The 10,950-nt window shown below is 30.4% G+C and overlaps 1 protein-coding gene across 1 annotated transcript; it reads right to left on the bottom strand.

Annotated features, from left to right (window-relative positions):
* Nucleotides 1–7,240: 7,240 nt before the first annotated feature.
* Nucleotides 7,241–10,239, bottom strand: LOC130673015 (uncharacterized). Its single transcript, XM_057477861.1, has 5 exons — nucleotides 9,995–10,239; nucleotides 9,189–9,639; nucleotides 8,810–8,920; nucleotides 8,407–8,585; nucleotides 7,241–8,287 (listed from the first exon to the last, which is right to left on the bottom strand). Exons 1-5 carry the CDS (start codon nucleotides 10,013–10,015, stop codon nucleotides 8,198–8,200), a joined length of 852 nt encoding a protein of 283 aa, XP_057333844.1. The 5' UTR covers nucleotides 10,016–10,239; the 3' UTR covers nucleotides 7,241–8,197.
* Between the last annotated feature and the right edge of the window lie 711 nt (nucleotides 10,240–10,950).

Here is a 10,950-nt window from a genome sequence, read left to right as displayed (position 1 = left end):
TTCGTATCTTAATTAGATCCCAAGATAGTCCGTGACGATAAATTATAAATTATAGCAATAATTTAAAAAAAAATATATTTTTTTTTTCGTGAATTCTATTCGGAAAGAATCCACTATCCACAAAAAAAAATCAGCGTAGCAACAGGACAATTATTTACGAAGTTATAAACAATCAAAGTTGATGCTTGAATTTATACCCCTCAAAAACCACGTTTTTCAACCTTCAATTGTTTATATCTCGGTTAAAAAATTATTTAGGTTCATGAAATTTTGGATAGGAGTAGAAGGGACTTTAATGTAACGATCTATATGTTTCACGTTCTAATGTGATTTTTTTAAACACAAGTTATTCATGTTTTAAATTAAGGGTCAATACTTTATGACCAGAAAGTAGTCTGCTGGACTGCCTGGCTGTGACGTCAAACCCACCCCCATCACGTGACACCTCAGTTACCCCCATGGATCAAGGGACCCGAGGGCCTTAAAGGTAGAGGCAGAGAGATTACTATTGTACTGGACCGTTGAGCAGTCACATCGTCGAGTAGATATAGATATACCTACTTCTTAAACCTCGTATACTTTCTTCCCGTTCAGTTTTGTAAAATTGAAGTTTTCTTATAAATACTGAATCCAGAATGGCTCAACCAATAATTACCGTGAGTGTTATTCTTTATTTTTATTCGAAATATTTTTTAGTTATAAATAATTATTAATATCTTATTTACAATTTAAATAATTAATATTTTTGAAAATGTATTTTTTGAATTTGTCTTAATCTTTGAAAATTAAATGGTTAATAATAATTATAATCTACTACATGACTCAAAAATTTTTTTATATTATATTCATTAATATTAAAAAAGAAAAATAGAATAATTTATGGATAGAATTAACTTGAGTGTTTTAAAAATTTGGATAAATATCATTCTAATATTGTTGAAAAAATTGTCATATATGTTATAAATAATGATCGTAATCAATTAATAATTTCAGACTTTTAAAATTTTCTTATTAATGGCAGCCAGTGCCATTGTTCCCATATCTTGTGGTGTTATTAAAACTGATTCACTTAGTTCAGGTCAAATTATGGAAGACGTAAAAAGTCTTGACCAAGCTATTTTCCATAATGATGAAAAACAAATAATTGATATCTTTATAAGAAAATACCGCGACACTCGATTTTCGCTGGTCAATGCTTATTATAAAAGGTTTCGAGAATATCTGACCGTTAATTTCCGACAAGGAAGATCCGAAGATTTTGAATATCTCTTGACAGCTTTGGCAATTAATCCATTAGATTACAATGTCCTTGAAATTCATAGGACTTGGAGTGGATTTTATGATGACGATTACTCTGCTTTCCCTGAAATTGTGCCATTCCACAATATCACGAGTATTATTGCGGAATACCGAAGACGTAAGTATTTTTATTTCTCCTTCATCACGTTCTTTATAAATATTATGTATCGGGAACTGACTTGTAAGCGTACAAGGAAAAAAAAATTATGGTAACGGTTCCCATAACTCTATGAAATTTTTTTCCTATACCAAAGTAGGAACTACGACCATAAATTATGGGAGCAGTGGCTATAATTATAGGAATGTTTCTCATAATTATAGGAAAAGTTCTTACAATTATGGGAATGGTTCCCATAATTTATAGAAATGGTTCCTCTATAATATTCTGAGAATCATTCCCATAATATATAGTTATGTTTATTTTTTATTATTATCTATATATTATATATATATATCTATATATATATATAACAATTAACTATATATATTATAAGAATAGCTCCTATAATAGTATGGGAATTATTCCCATACCATTATGGCAATAGTTTCCAATATTTTTGACCACTAGATGTCATGACTTATTTTTTTTTTTTATGCAGTTTATAGATTTGAGATGAATCTAGAGCTCAAAGAATTAACTCATCCAGGAGTAACACGTTCTGAAAAACTGTTGTCTTATTTATCCAAGGGTATGTGATTTAGCAATTTATCAAATGATTTACGTTTAATGTTATGATTAATCGAAGAATCGGACAAGATATAGAGAATATGAGTAAAATATTCGAAATTTAATCATAATTTCAGAGACGAAATTTTGCCTGGTTCTCTGATTTTTAAGTAGAACTTCATTGACATTTATATATATATATACGTGCATTATTTTTTGTTTTTAAGGATTTACTGAAGGATTTCCAAAGGATCAGAGTCAATATTATGCTGATCTTTTACCTGTTCAAATAAACAATCCCCCTCATTTTACCCGTTTAATTGTGTTGAGTTTGAATGATGGAATCTTGGATCGGGTCAAAGAATCTTACGAACAGTCGCATCTCGAATCAATTGAGAATCTATTAAATGTAAGTTTAGTTATTTTTTTTTAATCACTACTAATCAGTTTTCATCAATAATATATCATTTATGTTAAAAACATATATTTGGTAAAATTATTTTTGTCCCTTGTTATCATAATGGCGATAAATAATTATACGATAACAGCTAGTTGTTTATTGATTGGAGTAAATTTAAATGATTTTTATTTTTTACAGAGAATTCCTGAAAAATATTACCGCGAGGCCGTTTTAGCTATTTTCAATATTTAAAAGATCATACGGAAGGGCGGAAATGAGGAGTGAAGGACAAAAATAGTAGCAGGCTATTTGATGATAAGCAATTGTGCAGAGAGTTTAGTTTTACTTTAAGAAATAATTATGTGTAACCTTTTTTTTTTAAATAAAAAATGTATATATATATTTTTTTTTTAATTGTTGATAAATTTCAAAATTTTTCTAAATCGATCTTAACCCACCGAAAAAATGATCTTTGACCATTTTTTCGTGCCCATCGACTGGACTATACCTCGAAACTTAAGCGGCTAAAAAAATAAAAAAAACATGTGGTATGTTTTCAATTCACCGATGCAATAAATTCAGCATCCCCAGTGTGCGAAAACAAAGGCGACCCTTAGCACTTTTACCAGCGGGGCCAGCGTCTAAGTTACAGCCACCTATCCTCGCAACATGTCGCGTATGTTTTACAAACTTTTCAATGTTCTTATATATATTTTCTCTCTTTTAAACCTCGCCCCTCTTTATAACTCCTCCAGCATACAGTACACACATTTATTAGCACCTCCGACCCCCCCCCCCTTTTTCCAATAAGAAATGTCACATGTCAAGTAATAACCGACAAGCTTTTTACTATCAGTATCGACATTTTATATATATGTGTGTTTGTAATTTTTTTATTGATCTCTGGCTCTCGATCTCTTGGCTCTGCGCGAGTACAATGAGGTCGAATATCGCTGGTAGGAAACGAAGGCGCGAGAATGAAATTTAGTAATCGAGCCGGAGGGTTAACGTGTTGTGGCGCAGTTAACGAGTGCGGTAGACCAACCCGCCGGAAAACCCGGGTGTCGTCCTCTAATATATGTATATACTCGATATCTACATATGTATATGTTTAGGGCTGTAATATATAGCTGGTGAGTACGAGAGAAAAGCCCTGATGGTAACTCATGCGACGCCTGAATGAGTCTGTCTGAGCATATGTTGCCACAACTATACCACCTCTGTGATAAACTTTACGGCTAATTTTACTTACATTTTCGACACTAATGTTATTAACAACTTACTAATAACACTAATCACTTACTTTTAACTCTCAATTCAATTTCAAAGTTTATTATTTTTAATTTATAACTCTTGACATACAGAATTTTTGGTTTAATTAATTTATTAATAATGATCAGGACTCTGTACACTGTAAAAAATTTGCAGAGTGAACGCGGATTTAATTGGGAGTGAATACGCATCCGGTGATTGTTTATTTACTTAATTACCTCGGGTACAATTGACTTCGAAGGAGAGTTTATTTTGATATTAAGACTGAATCGGAATGAATGCGGACAAATAAAATCCAGATCACTCCGAAATTATTCTACTAAAAAAACAAACTCCTTATTTACTTGGTATAAGGAGTGATTTTTTTAACTCCAGAACTCTGAGCGACAGAGTAAATTTGGGTTTAAATGAAATCCGTAATCACTCCGAATTTACTCCCGATTTTTGGCAGCGCAGCCTCAAAATTCGACTAAGTCTCAAAAACTTCTTTCGATTGCTACAAAACACTTGCAGATCGATTAGTTCCAAAGATATCGTCAGAGAAAAATTACTTTTTTTCAGCAAAATGTATTTTCTGTTGGTCCAACTGATTTTTGAGCTCAAAATTCAAAAACTCACAAATAATAACGTTTTCGAGCTCTCGGAGCTTGAATACAGCGGAAAATTTAGGGGTTAGTTCAATTGGTCGACCTTTTTTTAATTTTTTTTCGTAAATATTTCAAGCTTGTAAGATAAAAAGAATGAAAGCCTTTATACGGCACAAACTCGAATTATGACCATTCCAATGATATCAAATTTAATAATTTAAATAATAATAATAATAATAATAATTATTATTATTGTTGAGGTTATAATAATAATGTGACTTTGATAAATAATTAACATTTAATTAAATATTGACTTTTATAAAAAGATAAAAGCCATTGGAAATTTGTTAATAATTAATAATAGTAGGATTTATTAAAATAAACCGAAGCTAATTGTACGTACAAAGAGTTAATTATAAATATTAAAGTTATCAATGCTTGTTAGATTACAAAATTATTAAATTATTTATGGTAGAGTACGGGTGTGGGGTAAAACAATTAGCGTATTCATTAATAATGTAGATGAATAAAACGCTAAATATAATTTATATATATATACGGATAAATATGTACGTATAAATAGTAAATAGAAGAATGCACGATTAGTTCGGATCGATTTTATTACGAGGCCAATAAATAAGTGAGGGTGTTTCAAGCGCATTTACTCACTCGATCGTGCTACGCACATTGTGTACGCACACAATAAACGTTAATAATCTTTTGTTACGCATTTTATTTAATCTGTCAATTCATTTTGTTTTCAATATTTCTTATCTACAATTAAATTTACTTATACTAAAAATATGAATATATACGACTTGAAGTTAAAAAAATATCATGCTGAAGTTAGCCGACGTCTAATAATTTTTTGATTCTTTTTTAAACAATGAATTATTAAAAAAAATATTTGTAAAAATTGCACCTGTAGTTTTTAAAATTTCCTACATGTACATATTTTTAGTTTTTTTTTTAATTGAAGCTAAAAAAAAAACCGTAAATTTCTAATTGGCTGCTAACTTCAGAATCATAAAAAAATTTATTTTTTGTAGTGGGCCCATTTTACCTCTCATCAATTTTTTCCTATTACCGGGTCTTATTGAAAAATTAATTTTTTCTTCACAAATTATGAAAAAAAAATTTTCCCGCCTTTAATAAATTTTAAAAAATTTCTCAATAATCTACTGTCACAACAAAAGAATAAAATTTCAAATTATTATTATTATTTGATAATTATAATTATTAATTAACAAAAATATCATTATACTAAAAATAATAATAATAATATAGTCTAGATATTAATAAAAGATACACTCGAAGGCACTGGCACAGAATAGTGACAATCATAGCAGCCCCAGTATTATAGAACGACGTAACATTCTAGCGTATATTATTAACGTGTAATTGAATGCCCGTAAGCTTGCACAGGGAATATTCTATTGTGTAAAGTCGCGTGCGCGCCGCAAGTTAATTAAGAGCCTCTAATGAACCCGCCCGCGCGCAAACGACGTCGTCGTACCCTTCCTCCCACACACTGGCGTCTCAATCGATTTATTTTAAATCTTAAACCATTCCCTTGCGTTAAAACTTTTCGAGTTCCCACAACTCAGCCGCAGACCTCAATAATTAAATAAATAATAAAATAAATAAATCTATTAATCAGTAAATTAAAGTCTTCCAATAAAATAAAATAATAAGAGAGTACGCTAGTGGTTGAATTGTAAATTTACGGCTCAGTTTAAAGCGCGCTTTTCATCAGATAAGAAATCTCCTCAAACTCAACTTCCTTAAAGCAACCAACCCCTTCTACATTAGCTATTCCACTGTAACTCCCGTTGTGGGCGAACTCTTTTATTACAATAACGATGACGATCCTCGACGACTTAAACTACGGCTACGACAATGACAGTACTCTGGGTTATATTTAATAATAGACATAGACAAAGACTAAGACAAAGACAAAGATAATAAAATAACAAACAAAGACAAAGGAATTATAAAATACGATTATTAAAGAGAAGATAAAATTTTATTGAATATAATTTTTATTTAATAATCACCCCATCGACGTCCTCGTGGCTTTACAAACTGTTAAGATTAACTTTTATTGGAGTAATTAATTTTAAACTGAATGAGAATGAGAGAGAAGTAAATATAGATATAGTTATAATAATAACAATAATAATAGTGGCAGTAGTAGTAATAATAAGAGGAATAAAGAGAAAGAAAATAACTAAATAAAAGTCGTTATTTCACCCTCGAGCATCTATACTAGCTCTGCTACCACTCCCTTTTATTTATACTATTGTATTTATATTATTGTTCTTACTTATTGATGCCTTTAATTTTTTTTTGTTTGTTTGCAAAAGTTGTCACGTGGGTGTGGGCTTACTGCAAGGGAAGGGATCAATTTTTAAAAATTATATTAATTAGTTTGGAATGTATGTGAGATTGGCGGGAGACAATAGGGAGAGGGGGAAGGATACAAGGGGATGAGGTTTGTTCGTGAAAGGTAAAAAAAAAATTGTTAATGAGAATGGGCAAGTATTGTAATGGATGCAAGTGGGAGTGTTTAATATAATGAGGAAGGGAGGGTAGGGTTAGAAATTAGGCGGAAGCTTAACAAAAGGTTCGGTGCAGAAAACAAGCAAAAGGATGAAAATAGTCTGAATACCAAGTTCGCTAATTAGTTATGGAGAAAAGGAGGGGGAAGAGCTCACTGGCACCCCAGAAGCTTATACTGTTAATTAACATACCGAGGGAGAAGCACTTGTACCCGGGATTGCTATCTAAGACGGGAGTATATAAACTTGTGGAATAGTAGCGAAAACTTATACGTATTTTCGTTCTGTTGATAAAAAAAAATTAATGTTGAGTTATAATTTTTAGGGAGTACCAAAAGATGGGCTATGATGATTAGGTCGGTTAATTAAATCAAAATTCTACAATAATCGGTCTATTAAAAATGGAAAAAAAAATTTATTATACAATCATTGCTTACTCTCTAAACATGAATTAGTGATTTTTCACTAATTCTAAGTGAATATTCACTTTTTGTCGATGTGACAATCGTACTACGCAGAATTAGTGACTATTCACTAAATGAATATGTGAATATTAGAATTCACTGATTTGATAAGTGAATATGAGAATCCACTAAATTGAAAAGTGAATATGGGAATCCATTGATTTCATCGGTGAAAAAAAAATATTATATTGCGAAAAAAAAATGTAAAACACTTGCAATTAGATCCGAAATGTGATCAATGTATTAGAATCGTTACTTAGAGGAAGTATAACATGATTTTCATTGATGAAAAAATACCGGTGGCTGCTGGGCTCGAACCTACATCCTTCCGATTCAAAGTCTTTGATGCTATCCACTGCGCTGACCTACGCATGTGATTGCGTGAGTGTAAATAGAATATTCGTTATGATACCAAACAATAACTGATGAAGAAATAATCCGTGATGTTATGATTGACGTACTCTTCATATAAATATATTATTGTTCTCTACTTCTATTTTTTTTATTTTCAAAGTTTATTATTAAAATTTTAAAAAATAGCACCATAATTATAAATTATATTTATATCTAGTAAAATATTTAATTATTTGCTAGTTAAAGTTACTAGTGAAATTGTGAAATTCACAAATTAAGAAGTGAATAACAATTTAGCTTCTGGAAATCATGAAAATATCGCTAGTTCAATAGTGAAAATCACTAAATTTATTAGTGAGAATTCACTAATTTGTTATTTAAATCCACTGATTATGAAGTGAATATAGCTTCACTAACGTAATTAATGAAATTTTCACTAATTAATGATAAGAGAGTATTCAAAAGAAGTTACAGTCGATTTGTTAAATTGAAAGTTTAATTTATCCTAAAAGTCTCATAATTATTAATTAAAATATAAAATTCAATTCTGCGCAGTAAATTATCGTTAAATTGACTAATTTGTTGAAATTTTTTTAATTTGAACGCAGCATATTGTTTCCGTAAACCCCAGGGAATTTAAGAATAGCCAAAACTGCTTTGCTGTAATCTTTGTCGGGACATTGCTGTAAAAATTAATTATAAAAATTATAGAAATATACTCCACTTACATATGATTCAAAAGTGAATGACGAATTATCGAAAAAAATTATTGGGTGTGATTATAAAAAATAATGAAACTTACTTCTACTAAATTCTCAAGGGGCTCTTTATAAATAACCCTATAAGACGTTTTGAGTTCATCAAGTATGTCATCGTTCAAACTCAATACAATTATGCGGGTAAAACGACGTATATTCGGTTCTCTCGCCGATTCTACCAACATGTCACTAAAATATTCAGGCTGGCTAGCCCTTAATTCGCCTATAAATCCGTGAAAAAAAAATATTATCAGTATATACAAATCACTATTTCTCAACGAAGTTCAATATAGAGGCGCTCTCGTGAAATTCATTTTCTAAAAATTCTGTCAATATTTTGAATTTTTTTCTTATCATTTCTAGAGACAGCCTGGTTCGGATTTATATTTTGTATTAAAAATCGCGATGCTAAATAAAAATCGACTGATAGATAGATAAATTATATACCATCGATTGTATGATGAGTCCCATAGCTAGTTTCGTCAATTATGTCTTCAAAACGTTCTCGTATAAAAAAAGGTAAATTTTTAAAATGTTCTATCATCTCAACTCCATAGGCTATATAGTGAAACAAAGAAAAAAAAATTAGTAGAATAAAACACAAAAAAAAAACAAATGTAGAGGAAGGTGGGGCAAAATGAGGTATCTTACTTTTGTGAAAAAAATTTAAAATCGGCTGGTTCTGGGCTGGTTAACTTCCCGTAAAAGAAACGTCACCATAATTATGCATTTTTGTAACAATAACCATTTTGCCCTACTGTCTAGCCCACATTCCCCAACATTGAATTGATGTTAGATAGCGATAAGAAAAAATAAAAATACTCACTTAATCGGTAAGCTCTTTTAATACTCTCAAGGTCATGATACCCGAAAATTTCGACAAGAGTATTATAATGGCGACCTAATAAATCAAAAAAAACGTCATAAAGTTCATTGACAATAAATAGTTGCGGTGGTTTTGCCAAAGATTCTATGAGATATCCAAAATCTCCGGATAACTTTGATCGGCAATGATCCGTCAAGTTAATTGCATATGCATTTAAATAGTCTTTCAGCAAACGTTTTCGATTGCCCAGGTGTTTATTAATAAAAAGATCGACTATTTCACTTCTATCATTATCGGTAATAGCATTGTGAAGACGAATTACGTCGGATACAGGATGATCGGGATCAATAAGATGTATACGAGCTGGCGGAGGATTTGAAACACTCTTAGACGAACAAGCTGATATGAGCACATTGCCACTGATTATTATTGGCAAGTAAATTTTGATAACCTGTAAACATTGATTGATTATATATATAATTGGACATAAATATAAACTATTGGTAAATATTTTTTTAACGATAAAATTGTTCTAATCAAACTCTAAAACACAAGATTTGGTCCTGAAAATAAATTTTTGTCTTAATTTCATAAAAAAATTAATAAGTTTGACATTAAAAAATATTCAAATCACATTATAAATTATTGTCAAAATTGAATTTACTATTAAGTGATTAATTTTCAGACATCGACATACAGAAAAAAACAGTTTAATCAAAACTCAAATTGCTCGACTTCAAATAAATTATTATTAATTATTGACACTTAAAACTTACAACGAAAATTTTATTCTTAATAAAACTTACGTTAATTAATGATTGAGCCATGTGCGTTGAACTAAATTCCGGAATATATAAAATTCAATTTTACAAAACTTGAATGGGAGAAGTGTCAACCGTGAATGAAAATTTTTGACTAGAATTCGGAAGCTACGATTCAACCCCTCTCTTAATAAGTTTCAAAATGGAGTCAGAGACAACCAATCATTGGAAAGTATCGGGGTCTAAATGTAGTATCGTATATGATGGTGTGGATATTAGGTAAGGAGATTAGATGTTGTTTATATCTTTACTGAAGGAATCACTGATCAAAGATAATTATAAGTATTTATTTAAACGTCGCCTCGACAAAAGTCCTTCTTACGTCAACGCTGCTCTTGAACTGTCCTTTTCGACACTTACTCTTAAGTACATTTGTTTCTACCTGGGCCTCACACCCCCGCTACGTCATACTTACACTCACTCTTTACACAACTACAGTCATCCCATTCCCAAAGCAATCGCACACAACCATCTTACAATTTTCTATTCCCATGCAACATTTACTCTTGACAAATTTCATTTTCTATCCTTAAAATTACTTTTACAACGAACTGCTGACCAACATCTGGCGACAGTATGCCAAACGCACGTTTGTGGCATTACCTATCCTAATCCTTAAATTTACAACACCCAATCCGGTCGTCACATAAAAAATTAAAACTTAGATACAAAAATACATAAATAGTAAGAATAATTCTACAACTATTTATAAAACCCCGCATAAATATTTATACACTCAGAGAAAAGTCGATAGTCGTGTCGATTAAAAAGCTTCAACTATTTAAAATTAATTCCTAATACTATTTTTGATAGTAATATTAACTATTTATTAACTGATGAAACATAATGAAATTTATTGGTACTACTAAAATTTAATAGTGATTTAAATTTTTTATCGCAACTACTGAAATGTAGTTAAAATTAAATAAATTTTAAGTAAT

Source organism: Microplitis mediator, chromosome 8 (genome assembly GCF_029852145.1).
Source record: "Microplitis mediator isolate UGA2020A chromosome 8, iyMicMedi2.1, whole genome shotgun sequence".
Taxonomy (NCBI): domain Eukaryota; kingdom Metazoa; phylum Arthropoda; class Insecta; order Hymenoptera; family Braconidae; genus Microplitis; species Microplitis mediator.
Note: the sequence above shows the minus strand (reverse complement) of the source record. Positions and strands in the feature narration are given on the sequence as shown.

Excerpts from the sequence above, each read along its gene's own strand:
- LOC130673015 (XM_057477861.1), bottom strand. The coding sequence starts at position 10,015 with ATGGCTCAATCATTAATTAAC. Across the intron at positions 8,921-9,188 it reads TAAAAGAGCTTACCGATTAA|CCTATGGAGTTGAGATGATA; the intron begins GTGAGTATTTTT and ends TTCACTATATAG. Across the intron at positions 8,586-8,809 it reads GACTCATCATACAATCGATG|GCGAATTAAGGGCTAGCCAG; the intron begins GTATATAATTTA and ends ACGGATTTATAG.